Source organism: Triticum aestivum, chromosome 6B (assembly GCF_018294505.1).
Source record: "Triticum aestivum cultivar Chinese Spring chromosome 6B, IWGSC CS RefSeq v2.1, whole genome shotgun sequence".
Classification (NCBI taxonomy): domain Eukaryota; kingdom Viridiplantae; phylum Streptophyta; class Magnoliopsida; order Poales; family Poaceae; genus Triticum; species Triticum aestivum.
In genome coordinates this window covers 673489617-673506722 of record NC_057810.1, presented here as the reverse complement: position 1 = coordinate 673506722, position 17106 = coordinate 673489617, and the positions used below count along the sequence as shown (strand labels likewise).

General features: G+C 46.7%; 2 protein-coding genes across 3 annotated transcripts; one reads left to right on the top strand and one right to left on the bottom strand.

Moving 5' to 3' along the window:
• The first annotated feature begins 904 nt into the window (after positions 1–904).
• LOC123139113 (uncharacterized) lies at positions 905–3588 on the top strand. Of its 2 annotated transcripts, none has more exons than XM_044558913.1 (4): positions 905–1639; positions 1745–1801; positions 1871–2797; positions 2885–3588. In XM_044558913.1, the coding sequence occupies exons 1-4, from the start codon at positions 1607–1609 to the stop codon at positions 3410–3412; spliced, it is 1545 nt and encodes a 514-aa protein (XP_044414848.1). In that variant the 5' UTR covers positions 905–1606; the 3' UTR covers positions 3413–3588. The 2 variants fall into 2 exon arrangements, with proteins under 2 accessions (XP_044414848.1, XP_044414849.1); XM_044558914.1 differs by having other exon boundaries at positions 911–1639; positions 1886–2797.
• A 94-nt stretch (positions 3589–3682) lies between these two features.
• Positions 3683–6960, bottom strand: LOC123139115 (uncharacterized). The gene is made up of 2 exons (XM_044558915.1): positions 5986–6960; positions 3683–4771 (listed from the first exon to the last, which is right to left on the bottom strand). Exons 1-2 carry the CDS (start codon positions 6239–6241, stop codon positions 3927–3929), a joined length of 1101 nt encoding a protein of 366 aa, XP_044414850.1. The 5' UTR covers positions 6242–6960; the 3' UTR covers positions 3683–3926.
• Between the last annotated feature and the right edge of the window lie 10146 nt (positions 6961–17106).

The following is a 17106-nucleotide window of genomic DNA, read 5'->3' as shown; positions in this document are numbered from 1 at the left end:
ATGCGGGCCAGGGGCTGACAAGCGTGCACGTCCCACCCATCCGCGCGCTGTCCGTTTCGCCCCAAAAGCGGCGCAAACTTGGGCCGCGGATGGGTCGAAAGCGGATACAAAACGGACAAAAGTCCGTTTGCTCCCGCGCGCTGGGCCGCCTAGTTTGTCCGTTTTACCCCAAATGGACACGGCCGGACAGGATAGGGTCGCGCGGTGGAATTGGCCTAAGGTCACCACTAGTGACAAGTGATGATAGCACCTTATGCAGCTTGCAACTAAACACTATGTAGTTTCTGTGCCCACTGCAACGCAAGCAACCAAACGGCGAACCAATATTGGTTCCCTCGTGAGCCAACCTAGATATACACAACCAAATTAAGTGTAGATAATGGTTTTTAGCCTGTTTTATCTCAGCCATCCCCATCTTAGACACACATGCAAAGAGGAAATAAACTCAACCAAACACGTCCTTGGACATTGACCGCGGCAACTCACAATAAATCCATTTGTTATTATAGGGCACTATTCATACTATTTGGCCGAAAATTTCTTTTTTATGAAAAGAAGTCAAAGGAGAATTTTTTTTTTTGAAATTTTTCACAAGTACTCCCGAAATAATTCTAAGAAAATGCAAACACCAGGACTAACCCTGGTAGACCAGAGATACCATTATTCACCTAACAAACCAACCACAAAATTGGTTTGCTACTAATTTATTTTCATACAGGTGTATATACACCCATAGACCAAAAGTCCCCCTCCTATAAAATCATTCGATCTTCTTTTTTCTGAGATAATAAAATCATTGGACCTATTTTTGTTTTTTCAGATGTTATTTTTCTGTCTATAAAAAAAAAAGGGATGTTCAGTCAAGTGGCCCAAACGCTTGGGGGAAAAAAATCCGAGGAACTCTCTCTCAAAAAACAAAATGGTAGCATAAGAGGAAACCATAGCCGACCTTGCGGATCCATCCCCTCGGCCGTAGGCGCCGCCGTCCCCTGCGGCAACCCCCTCCCCGCTCCCCCGCCGCCCACCACCACTCTACCCCGTGCCGTCCCCTGCGGCAGCCTCCCTACCCAACCTGCCGTCTTCCGCCGGCCACCCACCACTCTCCTCCGCTGCCATCCCCTGTGAGTCTGTGACAACCGCGACCCCCGGCCCTGCCGTCCGCCGCCGGCCACCACCTATGCAGCCTGGGTAATTATGCCTGGCTGCGTTCCGGGGGAAATAATCTCGCGGGAGACGGAGGCGGGAGAAGATTTGATTTCCTTGTGTGATCAGGGAAGAGAGAAGGCCGATTTCGGATTGTGCGGCGAGGGCAGTCCAAAAGGAGTGATTTTTATTCGGAGTCTGTCTGTTGAGAAGCTGTAAATCCGGATCCTCCTCCCTCTCCTGTGAATAATCTCCTCCCTTTTGGAGGAGACCCGGCCGAGTCGGAGGAGGGGCCGCCTATATCGATCTTATAAATTGGCGTCCCCGATTTGTTTTTCGCCGGCGATTAGTCTGCTTTGTTGCGGCGGTCTAAGTAAACAGAGGAGTAGGAGTGAGGATTAATTTTGTTGTCGCAGATCCAATAAGGTAGATATCTTAAGGCCATTTGTTGATCCGATCAGCCATGAAGAACAAAAGTGGTGGTCACAGACGCAATGTAAGTGCTGCTTCTTTTGTGCCTGATGTTTGTCCTTCCCTTCGATTCATCCTCATGGCTAGGACGCTGATTTGTTGTTGTTTTTAACTGTTAAATGCAATGCAGAAATCAGCTCGCAATGAAGCCGCTGCTGGCAACAAGAATGGTCGTCGCAGGCGGAATGTAAGTGTGCCTGGTGTTTGTCTGTTGTGCAAGGTTCATCCTCAGAAGGTTTATTATTTGTTCTTACAGCTAAATGCAATGCAGAAATCAGCTCGCAATGGAGCCGCTGCTGGCAATGGAGACAGGCTTAGCAATCTGCCCAATGACCTCCTGCTCAACATTCTGGAGAGGGTGGACACACTTGATGCTATAAGGACCTGCATCCTCTCCAAGCAAATGCTGAATCTCCCCACCATGTTCTCGCAGTTCTTCTTAAGTGCTGGTTCCGTTCCAGGTCACCATGATAAAGCTCGTGTTTTCAGCCGCGGTGAAGTTCTCCGAACCAACAATGCTGTGGCTCGTGTAACGGATAGCATCTTGTGCACAAGGAATCCGAAGATAGCCATTACTAAACTCAAAATCAGATTCGTCTTGATGCCACATGTCTCTCTCACCATTGGAAGATCTGTTGCCCGCGCCATGGCAACCCAGAAGGTTGGCGCAGCTGAGTTTGAGATCATAACGAAGAAGGCTTATTCGGACTGCTCTTCTGCCGATCTTGTCCAATTTGCGAATCAGTTAAATAATTTTGTTGGTGCTTTCCCAGATGCATTTGCTGGACTCAGGCGCCTGTGGCTGCGCAATATGAGGTTTGCTGAACTGGACATTGCCAACATTCTCAGCACTTGCAAACTCTTGGCGTCTTTGCGTTTAACTGAGTGCGACTCAGGGATTGATTCTGTGCTGCAAGTAGAACATGCTCAGCTTGTTGAGATTGAGGTAGACTATGGGGAATTTGCGAGAGTTGAGCTGACATGTCTACCAAAACTCCAACGAGTGAGGTATAATAATTGGTACTCTTATGGAGATCCCCTGTATTTTGGTTTTGTACCACAGCTTTCAAAGCTAAGCCTCGCTAAAACTGGCGTCCGTTCGGAGAAGACTCTCGAGTTAAGTCAGCTCCTTGCTAATGTTCCTAACATAAGCAATCTGCATCTTGATTTTGAAAGTGAAAAGGTACACTCATTAGTCATATGAATCATATCTGTCCATTCTTATATGTGGCAATAGTAAAAATTTAAATTGTTGTTTCTATTATTACAGATCTGGGTTCTACCAGAATGCCCGAAACTGCTCACGCCTGTGCTTAGCAAACTACAGCATGTGAATCTAGACAATCTTCCTGAAGGATGTGATTTAGCTTGGACGATGTTTATTCTTGAAGCTGCACCCGCCCTAAAAGAGCTGTGTGTCGCAGTAAGGGATCATTGGTGCATAATGGTGACAGACGAAGAAGTTCGGAAGAAAAATGGTTACTGCGAAAAGGCAGATGTGAATTGGAAGCCATACGCACCTGATTTCAAGCACAAGAATCTGGTTAAGCTCACCATCTATGGCTTCCAACCCGATGACAGTTTTATGCGATACATCAGGTGTGTTGTGGATCATACGGTTAATGTAACAGAGATATCTCTGTACGACAGGAAAGTGTGCGGGAGCTGTGGTGACTTGGATCCTGAGATCAAGGTCAAGGTTTGTCCATCAAGATATCCACAGACAGCCGAAGAGATGAAACAGATAACTGAGGGGTTGGGTTTGGCTTCGCGTGCTGTGATTCACTTCCGGTCCTAAGTGTATAGGCAGTTCGTTCCATAATCACCTTTCCTGTAGTTACTCTGTACTCTCTTTCCATTGAATTGTCTAAAATGTGGGAATATTTATTATGTTGTCACCCCAAACCATTATGGACAAGTTAATGTGTTCGAATTGCAATCATTTGTGCCCTGTGGTACCTTACTGAGGTTGAAGCAAGTACTACTTTTTTTATACGATATAAAACCATATGCTTTTCATGACCTGGAAAATATCTCTTGCAAACTTTTACTAAACTCTATGAAGTACTCATTGCAATTAAAGAGTTTCTTTAACTTCGACAATTCTTATACAATCACAACAAGGCATTACTCTGTGCAGATTGGTCTCGGCTGCTAAGATCTTAATACCACTTGGTAGGAAGTAGAATGAGGATACAGCTATAAAATCCAAATCAGATTGCTAGATTGCTACAACAGTAGCTTGCCACGTTCGGTCTACAGACTACCGCACAGAAGTTTCAACAACAAACATTTCAAGATGATTTCAGGAACTAGACACGCCGAGCAAACAAACGACGCCCAGAGACTCCTGAAGCCTCAAGAGCCTTCAAACAAGGAGAGTCGCCATCAACGAAGTCGTCGTCCAGCACCTGGCCCCCCTTGCAGTGACCATCCGGGACCTGGACCCCCTTGCAGTGCTCCTCCAGGTCCTGGCCCTGCTTGTGGAAGCGGAGGCCCAGGTTGTCGATGTCTCCGTGGAGGCCCTGGCCCTGCTTGTGGAAGCGAAGGCCCAGCTTGTCAAAGTCCCTGTGAAGGCCCGGCTTGTCGAAGTTCCCGTGGAGGCCCTGGGCCACCTTGCCAGACACCTTACCACAACTGCCCAGGGCCTCACCCACCTTGCCGCTGTTGTCGGCATCAAGGGCCAGTCTCTGTAACTCAGTGTCAAGAGTCTGCAGGCCGTAGTCATCCTGCATGTGCAAGCGAAGGCCCAGCTTGTCGAAGTCGCCGTCGAGGCCCAGCTTGTCGAAGTCGCCATGGTGATGGAGGCCCAGCTTGTCAAAGTCGCCATGGTGATGGAGGCCCAGCTTGTCAAAGTCGCCATGGTGATGGAGGCCCAGCTTGTCAAAGTCGCCATGGTGATGGAGGCCCTCGCCCACCTCGCCGCCGTAGTCGCCATCAAGGGCGAGTCTCTGTAAATGAGCATCAAGGGTCTCCAGCCCATACTCCTGGACGTATAAGCTCTCTCCGGCGTGAAAGTACTCGCTTTCTTCGCTATGATAATAGTAGCCCTCCCCTTTGAAACACTGGAAGAAGTAGTAGCAACCATCTGACTCGCGGAAAAAATAGCCCTCCGCATCTTCCAAGAGGTAGTAGCCCTCTTTCTCCACATAAATCTCTGAAAGGATAGAAACAAAAACAAATGATTATAGATATGGAACGAACAGATAAACATAGTCATGAATCATCTAGATGTGTAATCAACGTCAATATACTAGAGAGGATGTCAAGAATAATCATGTAACCAAATTCATATACAACATCCGAATTAATCTGAAATCAACAAAAAGAAAAAAAGAGGGGAATCAAATAAGCCTAATCATGTAAAACTACAGTCTACAGCAATCAATAGACAAATAAATCATAGGGAAGCTGAAGTTCTTAAATTGATTATGAGTTATGTGTTAGCATGATCACGGGGCATCGTAAATACCAACACATTATAAATACTCGTGAATTCCACATTGTTGCAGACAAAAGTACTTGTTAATGAAATTTAGTAAGATCTAATTTTATTATTAGTTTAAAGGATGGATGGAAAAAAACTCGAATAATATCACAATAAAATGTTGAATTCAGTAACGTGAACCTTAAACAATATTATGTACAAATTACTTTGGAAGGAAGTTTAATCACTGGGCGTGAACATTAAGTAGTTTATCCAATGGAAATGATTAATGGCAACTTATCAAGAATTAAATGAGTTTAAGATTCTTCTCATAAGTATTGTGGGTAGAAAATAAACAGTTCTTGAGAAACAGACGCATCAAAACATGGATTAATTGCTAACTGCTTGAAATGATATGCTATATATTTCTGCATTGTTACAAATTGACATCATTCTATATAAAGCAAATGCATGTAGTCCTCCCGATTTATGATCAGCTAGAGATCAATGAAACACAATAAGAAACACTGTATCCATTGACAGTTGGCTCCAAAAATCCAGTTCTATAACATTGCTAAACTGCCAGCGGAAGAGGGTAGTCCATTGATCCTAAAACTAATAAAATAGCAGATGCTTCCAATTCCTTGCATACAGGGTAAGATGGACTACTGCCGATGAATGAGTAACCCCGAGATCCAATACCGAAGACCCAACCGAGAACATCCAATGGCTAATCCCTAAGGGAACACGCAGATTGATCGAACGAAGGAATGGATCGAGCAAAACGAGGAACGCATGTGAAACTAGAGTATATCGCATAAGTGGAACGGATCTCGCACTGTCTTCTACCCTCCCGAAACGAGGACCGGATCTCGCACTGCCTAGCACCCAAATCGACGAGCGGATTGCGAGGGGAAAGGTAGGGACGAGGAAATGGAACTCACCGGGCGAGAACCGCGTCTTGCCGGAGGGGAGGGCTGCCGCCGGGATCTCCCTGGGCGGCGGCGGGGAACTCCTGTAGAGCAGGGCGGTGGTGGGGAACGCCTGCAGAGCAGCGCGACGGTAGGGGTCTCCTGGCGGGCAGGGCGGCGATGTGGGCCTCCTCGCGGGCATGGCCGCGGTGGGGATCGCCTGGACGGCAGGGCGGAGGTGGGGGTCTCCCCGAGAGCAGGGCGGCGGCGGGGATCCCGTCGAGGCCATGGCGTCGGCCGGGTGGGAGGAGGGGAGAGAATGGATCGGGGGAAGAGCGGGAGGGGGCGGGGGATTTCGGGGCGCGGAGCGAGGGCAGATGTGCGGGCGAAAGCGGGGGAGGGGAATTCGGTGGGTTCGGATCGGCGGTGGCTTTAGTATGAGCAGAGAGGATACGAAAGAATTTGCTGGTGTGGTTTCCGTGGCTCTGCGGCAAGGGAAAACGAAGAGAATGCAAGGAGCAAAACCCCCAACAAACAGATGCAAGGCAGCAGCAACAAAAAAACCATCGCAAATCCATCTTCAGAGTCTGGTCAGAGGACTTACACAGATGGTGCTGAACCCCCATGAGCTCCGCTCCTGCAAACCAAATCTTGCTTGCAGATGATGTTGAATCCCATGAATTCCTTCCTCTTAGGTGCTGCTGCCCACTCCCCACCAGTTGGTTGTTTCTCCTTCTCTGTCCATGGTGCCCAACAATGTTCTTCTTTCTCTTCTCAGCTTCTCAAGGAGAAGAGATGAAGAAGAACTGCTGATTGGGCTGTGTGGCACATGGAGAGGGGTTGGGCAGCTGCTGGAGCCATGGAGAACTTGCCTTGGCTATTGGTTGGTGATGAAGGAGCCTTGGCTATCTATTTGAGTTCTTGAGAAGAAGAAGAACAGGGGTGCCTGCTGGGGGAGGAGGAAGATGAACAGTGCGGCGGCTCAAGGGGGGAAGACAGAGATGCCTCCGGACAGCGCTGCTTTATATATAGGCAAAGCCAAAGATGACAACGCATCGGACGCGCTCCACCAACCATCTGTCCCTGAAATCACGCCATGATATATCTGTCAATCCCTTCGGTTTCGGCCAAAAATTAAAACAGTAGCGCCTCCGGTTTTTGGCAGGTGATCAAATATTTTAAATGCCGCCGATTTGGACCTTTCCTGGCGCATGGCCCACGCACCACGCAGTGTCTCGTGCCGTGCCTGGCTTCCATCTTCGCGGTGAACAAATTAGGACCAAATTTAACGTTATCCAACTATGACACAACTCTCCTTCAATGGTCATAAGGTGGTTATTTGTTTCGAAATTGGAGACCGCGCTTGCTCGTAATGGTGTCACAATCGTGTCACATTTCAATTCTTTGTGGATGAATGTTTCATCGATTTTAATTATTTAGAAAAAAAATTGTGATACATCATGTTACAAAGTGGCCTCCGCAATTTTCGGATAAACAAAAACTATATGTGCATCACCGTGGTAATGCCAAATTACTATGTATATCATGGGTACATACAACACTTTCGCAACATTTGTCGTCTTTGCTCGTCCCAAACACTCATCCCCACTCGTTTTTCGACGAGGCTCGTATTTGGGTTATTGTATTCTATTGAGCTTTTACGAGGCAAATGTCCTCAACGGGCATTATCCTTGTAATATGGGTTCCTCCTTACTCTCGACTTCAATGGTTTCAAACTCGATGGCGTAAGGTGCTCTAGAGACCACGGGATGCTCTTCAATTCATAGTTGGACGCATCGTCAACCTACTGGCAACGGCCATGTCCCGAGCTTCTTATCCTTGCTTTGTGGCGGCCAAGATATGGCCGACGATTATTTTCATCCATCTATGAGAGTCTCGAGTTGCCTTTGAACGTATTGCTGGAATTTTTGCCTATTTGGGCCTAGCCCAACAGCAGTTTCAGAAATTCCTAATAAATCCTAGAGGCCCACGCAGCCCATTCGTGCAAGGCAAGAGGTGGATAATGAATACGAACGGCGCACCTCATCAGAAGGTCCTCTTCCTCTCGCCACACAGTTCCAATCTCCGCGCTACTGCTGTCTTCCTCATCCCGGCTTGCGGCATGCACCGCACGTCGGGACAGTAGGCGACCCCAAGTCCAGCGCTTCTGCTGCTGTTGTGCCGTACGTGTTCTTCTCCTTTTTGTTAGAAGTCCTCCTACAGTTCTTGGCTCTAGTTTTTGCCCTACGTATGTTAGGTTCTGTTTCGTATAAGTAACTTCATCTAGTGTCTGTTCTAGATGTGTTTACCTCAAGTTCATATATGCAGACGATGTTTACCTTCTCTCTGTCAGATTGCATGACTTGATTTATATTTGCTATTTTAGTCATGCTTTATCTAGTATTTTTGTTAATAAAATCATTCGGTAAATTGCTCATATTTCCAACAATCCAAAAACCTTATTATAGGCAATTTACCCCGAGTGGTTTTGCTGCTTCCAGGAGACCTCCTATGTTTGAGGGTATCCACTATAAGAGGTGGCGCGTGAGAGCAGTCTTATGGTTTCAGACCATGAGCTGGTATGACGCTACTCTTGGCAAACCTAAAGGAGAGCAAGATGCCCAACAGGCACAAGCTTTTCAGAAAATGGATACCTTGTTTAAGGCTGCTTTCTTGAGTGTTCTTGGTGAGAACATAGTTGATGCTTATGCGTCAATTGACAATGGAAAAGATATGTGGGACGCACTCCAGGCCAAGTTTGGGGTCTCAGATGCCGGCACTGAGCTGTACATCATGGAGCAATTCTATGATTACAGGATGACTGAAGAGCGCTCCGTGGTTGAGCAGGCTCATGAGATACAGTCATTTGCTAGAGAACTTGAGCACTTCAATTGCATGCTACCGGACAAGTTTGTTGCCGGGGGTATCATCACTAAGCTTCCTCCTTCATGGAGGAACTTTGCTACCTTACTGAAGCATAAGAGACAGGAGTTTTCCGTTCCGGATCTCACTGGTACTCTTGATGTGGAAGAAAAGGCGAGAGCAAAGGACACACGTGCTCGAGGTATTGAGGGAGGATCCAGTGTCAATCTGGTACAGAAGAAAACCTTCCAGTCCCACAAGTTCAAGAACAAGGGCAAGCTTGATGGTAAAGCAAAATTTGATGGGAAGAACAAGGCTGTACAACACACGAACTTCAAGAAGAAGAGTGACAAGAAGAAAGGTGCTTGTCATGTGTGTGGAGATCCTGATCATTGGGCTCCTAGTTGCCCCAACCGCTATGACAAGCGTCATCCTGGGAAAGGCGACAAGACCGCTAATGTTGTCATCGGAGACATTGACATGAAGGATGCTGGGTATGGTATATTTCCCACTATTCTTTCAGTATGTCATTCTCCTGATTGGTTGATTGACACGGGTGCTAATGTGCATGTATGCGGTGATATTTCCATGTTTTCGTCTTATCAGACCGCAGGGACTTCAACCATGCTGATGGGCAACGGTTCAAGTGCTTCTGTTCGTGGTGTTGGCACGGTCGATCTGAAGTTTACTTCGGGGAAGATCGTGCGGCTGAAGAACATGCATTATGTCCCCTCCGTCAATAAAAATCTTGTTAGCGGATCTTTTCTATGTGGAGATGGTTATAAGCTTGTCTTTGAGTCGAATAAATTTGTAATATCCAAGTATGGAACCTTTGTTGGTAAAGGCTATGAGTCAGGAGGCCTGTTTCGTTTATCCTTATCAGGCGTTTGCAATAAAGTTGTTAATCATATTTGCAACGATAGTGAATCAAATGTGTGGCATTCACGTCTTTGTCATGTTAACTTTGGTTGCATGTCACGACTAGCGAAGTTGAACTTAATCCCTAGTTTCACCACTGTCAAGGGATCTAAGTGTCAAGTGTGTGTGCAAGCTAAGCAACCTCGTAAGTCTCACGTGACTGCGGAGACGAGAAATTTTGCACCACTAGAACTCATACATTCAGATCTATGTGAAATGAATGGTGTTTTGACAAAAGGTGGAAAGAAATATTTCATGACGTTAATTGACGACTCCACTAGATACTGCCGTGTGTATATTCTGAAATCTAAGGATGAGGCTTTGAACTTTTTCAAGATCTATAAAGCTGAAGTGGAAAACCAACTTGATCGGAAAATCAAGAGGCTTAGGTCCGACCGTGGTGGAGAGTATTTTTCCAATGAATTTGATGCTTTTTGTGCGGAACATGGTATAATCCATGAGAGGACGCCTCCCTACTCACCTCAGTCAAATGGGGTGGCCGAAAGAAAGAACCGTACTCTAACTGATTTGGTTAACGCCATGTTAGACACATCGAGTCTCTCCAAGGCATGGTGGGGGGAGGCGATATTGACAGCATGTCATGTCCTAAATCGAGTTCCCACAAAGAACAAAGAGATAAATCCATTCGAGGAATGGGAGAAGAAAAGGTTAAAATTCTCTTATCTGCGAACATGGGGTTGTTTGGCGAAAGTCAATGTTCCAATTCCAAAGAAGCGGAAACTTGGACCAAAGACTATGGATTGTGTTTTCTGGGATATGCTTTTCATAACATTGGCTATAGATTCTTGGTTGTAAAATTTGAGGTACCTGACATGCATGTCGGTACGATCATGGAGTCGAATGATGTGACTTTCTTTGAAGATATCTTTCCCATGAAGGATATGGCTACCTCATCTAATCAGAAGATGCCTAGTTCATCGAATCAGGAACCAGTTACAATTACCGAACCTGCCATTTCGATGAAACACTTTGAAAGTCATGTGGAGGAGAACAATGAAGTTCCTATTAGGAGCAAGAGACAAAGGACTGCAAAGTCCTTTGGCGATGATTTTCTTGTGTATCTCATAGATGACACTCCCAGTTCTATTTCGGAGGCCTATGCATCAGAAGATGCTGACTACTGGAAGGAAGCGGTTCATAGCGAGATGAATTCCATCTTGGCGAATGAAACTCGGGAGATAACTGATCGTCCTTATGGGTGCAAACCTATAGGATGCAAATGGGTATTCAAGAAGAAGCTTAGGCCTGATGGTACTATTGAAAAGTACAAGGCTCGGCTCGTGGCAAAGGGTTATACCCAAAAGGAAGGTGAAGACTTCTTTGATACTTACTCACCTGTGGCTCGACTGACCACTATTCGAGCTCTACTTTCACTAGCTGCCTCACATGGTCTTCTCGTTCATCAAATGGATGTTAAGACTGCTTTCCTAAATGGAAAGTTGGATAAGGAAATTTATATGGAACAACCAGATGGGTTTGTAATAGATGGCCAGGAAGGGAAAGTGTGCAAGTTGATGAAATCTTTGTATAGACTGAAGCAAGCACCCAAACAGTGGCATGAGAAGTTCGAAAGAACTTTAACAGCTGCAGGCTTTATTGTGAACGAAGCTGACAAATATGTGTACTATCGCCATGGTGGGGGCGAGGGAGTTATGCTTTGCTTGTATGTTGATGACATACTAATTTTCAGAACAAATCTGAATGTTATTAAGGAGGTCAAGGATTTCCTATCTCGCTGTTTTGAGATGAAGGATTTAGGAGTGGCTGATGTCATTCTGAACATCAAGTTGTTGAGAGATGATGATGGTGGGATTACATTGCTTCAATCTCACTATGTGGAAAAGATCTTGAGTCGCTTTGGCTATAGTGACTGCAAGCCCTCTCCAACACCATATGATGCTAGCGTGCTGCTTCGAAAGAATGAAAGAATTGCTAGAGATCAATTGAAGTATTCTCAGATTATTGCTCGCTTATGTACTTAGCCAGTGCTACAAGACCTGACATCTCTTTTGCTGTTAGCAAACTGAGTCGGTTTGTTTCAAAACCAGGAGATGTGCATTGGAAAGCTCTAGAGAGAGTTTTGCGTTATTTGAAAGACACTGCGAATTATGGAATTCACTACACTGGGCACCCAAAGGTGCTTGAAGGGTATAGTGACTCAAACTGGATCTCAGATGCTGATGAGATAAAGGCCACGAGCGGATATTATTCACTCATGGAGGTGGCGCTGTTTCTTGGAAGTCTTGCAAGCAGACCATCTTAACGAGGTCAACAATGGAAGCAGAACTCACAGCACTAGATACAGCTACGGTCGAAACAGATTGGCTTCACCGGTTCTTGAATGACTTGCCGGTTGTTGAGAAATCTGTACCGGGTATCCTAATGAACTGTGATAACCAAACTGTGATCACGAAAGTGAACAGTTCAAAGGATAACTTGAAGTCATCAAGACACGTTCAGAGAAGGTTAAAGTCCGTCAGAAAAATGAAAAACTCCGGAGTTATTGCATTGGACTATATCGAAACGTCTAAAAATCTGGCAGATCCTTTTACTAAGGGTCTATCACGTAATGTGATAGATAATGCATCGAGAGAGATGGGAATGAGACCCACAATATGAGTTGTTCACAGTGGTAACCTATTCTTTGTGATCGGAGATCCCGTGAATTAGATGTGGAAGACAAGCTGTTGGTCAACTGAGAGGAGAGTATCCTTACTGTTAAAATACCACTCCATGAAGATGCAATACTCTCATAATCTGCATGGCAGGTTGATGTATATCTTAATGTGTTCTAAGTGGCTTTTTGAAGCAGAGATGTTGTCCTGTAGAACATCTTTTGAAGAACGCACCTATACGAGTTTGATTGTTAAACGTCGCAATCTATGATAGTAGGGTTCTCTCTAGTAAACTCATGAAAGGTCACGGAGTATGACGCATAAGCTCCACCCGCGGGAAAGACCCACGGTAGCCACGTATCGGTCAAGGCTTTATGTGAAACTAGATTCGCAGAAAACTTGCAGTTCAAGGCCCAGTCCACTGTTCAAGTTGCTTACTAGTGTAGCATAGGGTTCTAGGTGGAAGTTCAACTTAACAGTCTGCACTGCAGTACCGGTATATAAAACAGTGTTTTGGAACCAAAGGAAAATTTTGTGTGCCTCTGGGATCTGGTGGGGGATTGCTGGAATTTTTGCCTATTTGGGCCTAGCCCAATAGCAGTTTCAAAAATTCCTAATAAATCCTAGAGGCCCACGCAGCCCATTCGTGCAAGGCAAGAGGTGGAACTAAAAGTTTAGTCCCACCTTGCTAGTTTAGAGGGAGTTGGACCTTTTTATAAGGGAGGCTCCTTCCCCACTTGTATGAGCATGAGAACAAGAGGGACATCCACGCGCGCTCTTCCTCCGCCGCCCGCCTCGCCACGCCACGCCTCGTCACGACGCGCCGCGGGTTGCGAGAATGATCCGAGCCGATGTCTAATTTTTGCCATGCACTATGGGTATACGAAAGGTCACCTGGGAGTTGAAAAGTTTTTGCGGTAGTGGATAATGAATACGAACGGCGCACCTCTTCGCGTGCTGCCTGTTCACTTCGTCTCCCTCCATTGCTTCACCTCTCGGCGCAGCCTGTTCTCGTCCCTCTGTTGTGCCTATATAAGAGAGGTCGCTCCTCTCCCGAGAGACACATCGGAAGGTCCTCTTCCTCTCGCCACACATTTCCAATCTCTGCGCTACTGCTGTCTTCCTCATCCCGGCTTGCGGCGTGCACCGCACGTCGGGACAGTAGGCCTCCGAGACCGCACCTTTTGAGTCCTATACGGGAGAAGGGTGATAAGGTTTTTGGGGAGCGTTCAGCGCGACTACTGGCTATTTCATCACGGACGATCCGGTCGCCGACGACTACTTCCCCGATGACGACTTCTTCCCCGACGTCCACGACCTCCTCGACGACATGGCAGGCGAGGACACCGACCCCAAGTCCAGCGCTTCTGCTGCTGCTGTGCCGTACGTGTTCTTCTCCTTTCTGTTAGAAGTCCTCCTACAGTTCTTGGCTCTAGTTTCTGCCCTACGTATGTTAGGTTTTCTTTCTTATAAGCAACTTCATCTAGTGTTTGTTCTAGATGTGTTTACCTCAAGTTCATATATGTAGATGATGTTTACCTTCTCTCTGTCAGATTGCATGACTTGCTTTATATTTGTTATTTTAGTCATGCTTTATCTAGTATTTTTGTTAATAAAATTATTCGGTAAATTGCTCATATTTCCAACACGTATATAATGGTTATTAGTGGTTTGCAAGGTGACAAGCCCTTGAGCGCCGGTTCTCAGCGTTGAGGGCACGAGGTGGACACATGGTCTTTCGTGTACGCTTGCTAACGTGTCACGTGGTGCTTGGCTACGTTTGCTTTTATTATGGCTTGGTTAAACACAAGCATTTTTTGAATGTGTGATTTTCTTACACTTTTTATTGAAAGGAAGGTTTGTTTGTTTTTTTCTTTTTTTTTGCGAGTGAAGGTTTATTTTTAAACATTAGTATAGACACAAGCGCTCGGAAAACTTCCCACACTTCCCCCGGAGCAATGATATGCGTACACAGATATATCATCTGATTTCAGTATGTACCATCTATTTGCCTATCCCGTCAAATGCTCACATCCGTTTATTTCGCAAAAAAAAGCTCACATGCGTTACTCTGTGTGGCTCAAAGATAGCACCGTACGACTGCTGGACAAAGCTGTCGTATTACAAATATCAGGTGCAACGTAATCGACGAGTTTTTTGGTACACTAGGAGCCATACCTATTCAGAGATCTGTCCGACTGTACCATGGGCCCACAATGATGCGGTCCCATGTTGTCAGAGACGGCACGTGCTTCCTCGACCAAGTTCCCCATGGCAGTGACTTCTACTTCAACCTTGACCGCTTCTCCGAGCTCGTTCAAGTCCACCTCAATTGTGGCTGCTACCATGGCGACCCTTGCCTGATCAAGGACCTTCAAACACCCTGGGATCCTGGCGAGCTCTTCATGATAGCGGCTTGGAGGCAAGCCGCATTTCAAGAAGGGAGGGATATTAGGAGCCCTCCTATCATCATATACATGGGCTGACCCCTTGGACCAGCTAACAGGCCTGGCCCGTTTGGGAACTGTCGAGATGATAAGAACCAGAGACACACGATGAGAGAGGGCATCCAGTGGATCACGAAACCCAGCGGCGGCGGCTATCTTCTTCCCCTTCCTCCTCCTTCCCCAATTCTTGTATCATGTGATTGTAATCCCTAAATTGCTACACGAATTCGTGAGAAGAGTACTAGATCGAGAGAAGATATTGTTAGGTTGCTAACGTCTGATATTCAGAGCCAGTAAATACACCCTCAAAAATTTTCACCACCACCATCTTCCCCAATTTCCACCGGCGACGATGCCACGACCACTGTCTTGCCACCGGAGTGGGATACCATGTACGCCAATGAGCAAATGATCTGGTATCTCGCGTCAATGTTAGCCAAGGTTGAAGGCATGACAGCTGAGATCGTTGTTGCTACCGCGCGACTCGACTCGGCTGCCTCAGCTACGACAACATCAGACCTGGTTGTGCCCAGCACTGACCTCGCGACTACCATGCTGGAGTCATCCACGCCCATCAGCCAGACCCTCACGGACGGCGACGACAATTTCATCCATGTCACCACTGCCCCTGCTCCGCCCACCGTGGTCGAGGAGATCCACGACGCGGCCTCCGTCTTCTGCCTCGAGCCTACAGTCGACCTCACCATCGACAACACGGTCACCGCAGCCGCCACCGACGTCCCCTCCTCCACCACCAAGGCCGCGGAGGTCCTCGAGGTTGTCCATGATGCGTCCCCTGCCTGCGTCGAGTGGGTGCCTGGCACATGTTCGACGGAATGCTTGCACCATGTCACCACCACCGACATCGTCAACAAGGGCCATGGCACATCTGCTGCCATCTTCCTCGAGCCCGTGGTCGACTTTAATGACATCACACCCACCGCTACAATGGCCGAGCCGGAAGACTGGAAGGACTACCAGGTTGTGGCGACGACGTCCCGGGCTGTCGACATCATCAAGGATGTCAAACTTGCCACCCCTGTACCTCCCATGCTCTCGAGGTACGGACCTGACATCGCCAACAGCTATGCCGACGTTCCTGTTGCGTCTCTGATTTCAGTGGTCACACGCCCAGCAGAATCGGTGCCCGGTTGCCATCTTGAACCTCTCACTGCTTCTTGCCATTGTTCATCAGTCAGACGTTTTGCCGCACGTGAGGTGTTCGACAGATTACAACGTCGATGGCAACGACCCAGTTCACTCAAATGCACACACCGCGCATCAACCAGGGCTGCCTCCTATCCAAGTGCAGATTGTTCAGGTTGGTGTTGTTCTGTCCCATGGCAGTCCTCATGGAGGTTTCGCTAGTTATTTTAGCTCTGAGTGGTGGCCACCTGATCACCAATCAGGGATGAAAAACAAGTTCCCTTGGATGTTCAGGAAGTATCCACTTCTGAATACCCAAGTGCATGATAAGGGATTGACTAGTAGTTACTTTTCTATGAATTGGTTCCATCTTGGAGATCCTGTGTCCAATACATGGGGATAGTGGCTCTACTTGGACACGCCATGAGGATACTTCCAGGTCAGCTCATGGTTATGTTGCCGATGACTAATGCGAGAATACTCCCCGGTCAACAGTCTTTCTGGAACCTGCATAGTAGTATTTTGTTACAGGGAATAGCTCATGGCTGTGTAGCTGATGACTAGCTATACTTGGTGGCCACCGTACCATCAACAAAGAATGAGGAACAATATGCAACAATTGTTACATCACACTCCCCTGCAAGTTTTTCTGGTCTCCTCGATTGAGCAACAACCATGGCCTTTCTGGGCAGCTCGCTTCCTTGGTTTATATTGAGCTGATCAATTGTAGCGAGGCCGGAACAGAGAGAACGAAATTCATCACTCCATATATTTTCTCTATTTGTTCTGAACAATTTCAGTGGAAAGTTGCATGGTCACTCAGTGCTGAGAGGAAAACAACTGCTAGTAAGCCTTGCCTTCGGCATAATCTTCAGTTTCTGTTACCACCCGACAATTCTCGAACTGTACATGTTTGGTCTGAACAACAAATTGTGCAATTTATTGAGCATCAGTTTACTATTCCTGTGCACATCTGCGAGTTGGTTAGTGCCTTTTGTCCCGAGAAATTGTGGAACACGAGCGAGTGGTCTGTACTGGTGCTTGCTGCTGTTGGGGGCATTCCTATTAATAAAATATTGATGGGGATAATACAGATTATGAGTATCTCGGTGCTTTGGCGAATTTGGTGTCACGGGGAATTTAAA

Bases quoted from the DNA above. Each gene is read 5' to 3' on its own strand.
- LOC123139113 (XM_044558913.1), top strand. From the start codon at position 1,607: ATGAAGAACAAAAGTGGTGGTCACAGACGCAAT. The intron at 1,640-1,744 runs GTAAGTGCTGCT...AATGCAATGCAG, and splicing joins GTGGTGGTCACAGACGCAAT to AAATCAGCTCGCAATGAAGC. The intron at 1,802-1,870 runs GTAAGTGTGCCT...TTGTTCTTACAG, and splicing joins ATGGTCGTCGCAGGCGGAAT to CTAAATGCAATGCAGAAATC.
- LOC123139115 (XM_044558915.1), bottom strand. From the start codon at position 6,241: ATGGCCTCGACGGGATCCCCGCCGCCGCCCTGCTCTCGGGGAGACCCC. The intron at 4,772-5,985 runs GTGAGTTCCATT...CTATCCTTTCAG, and splicing joins CAAGACGCGGTTCTCGCCCG to AGATTTATGTGGAGAAAGAG.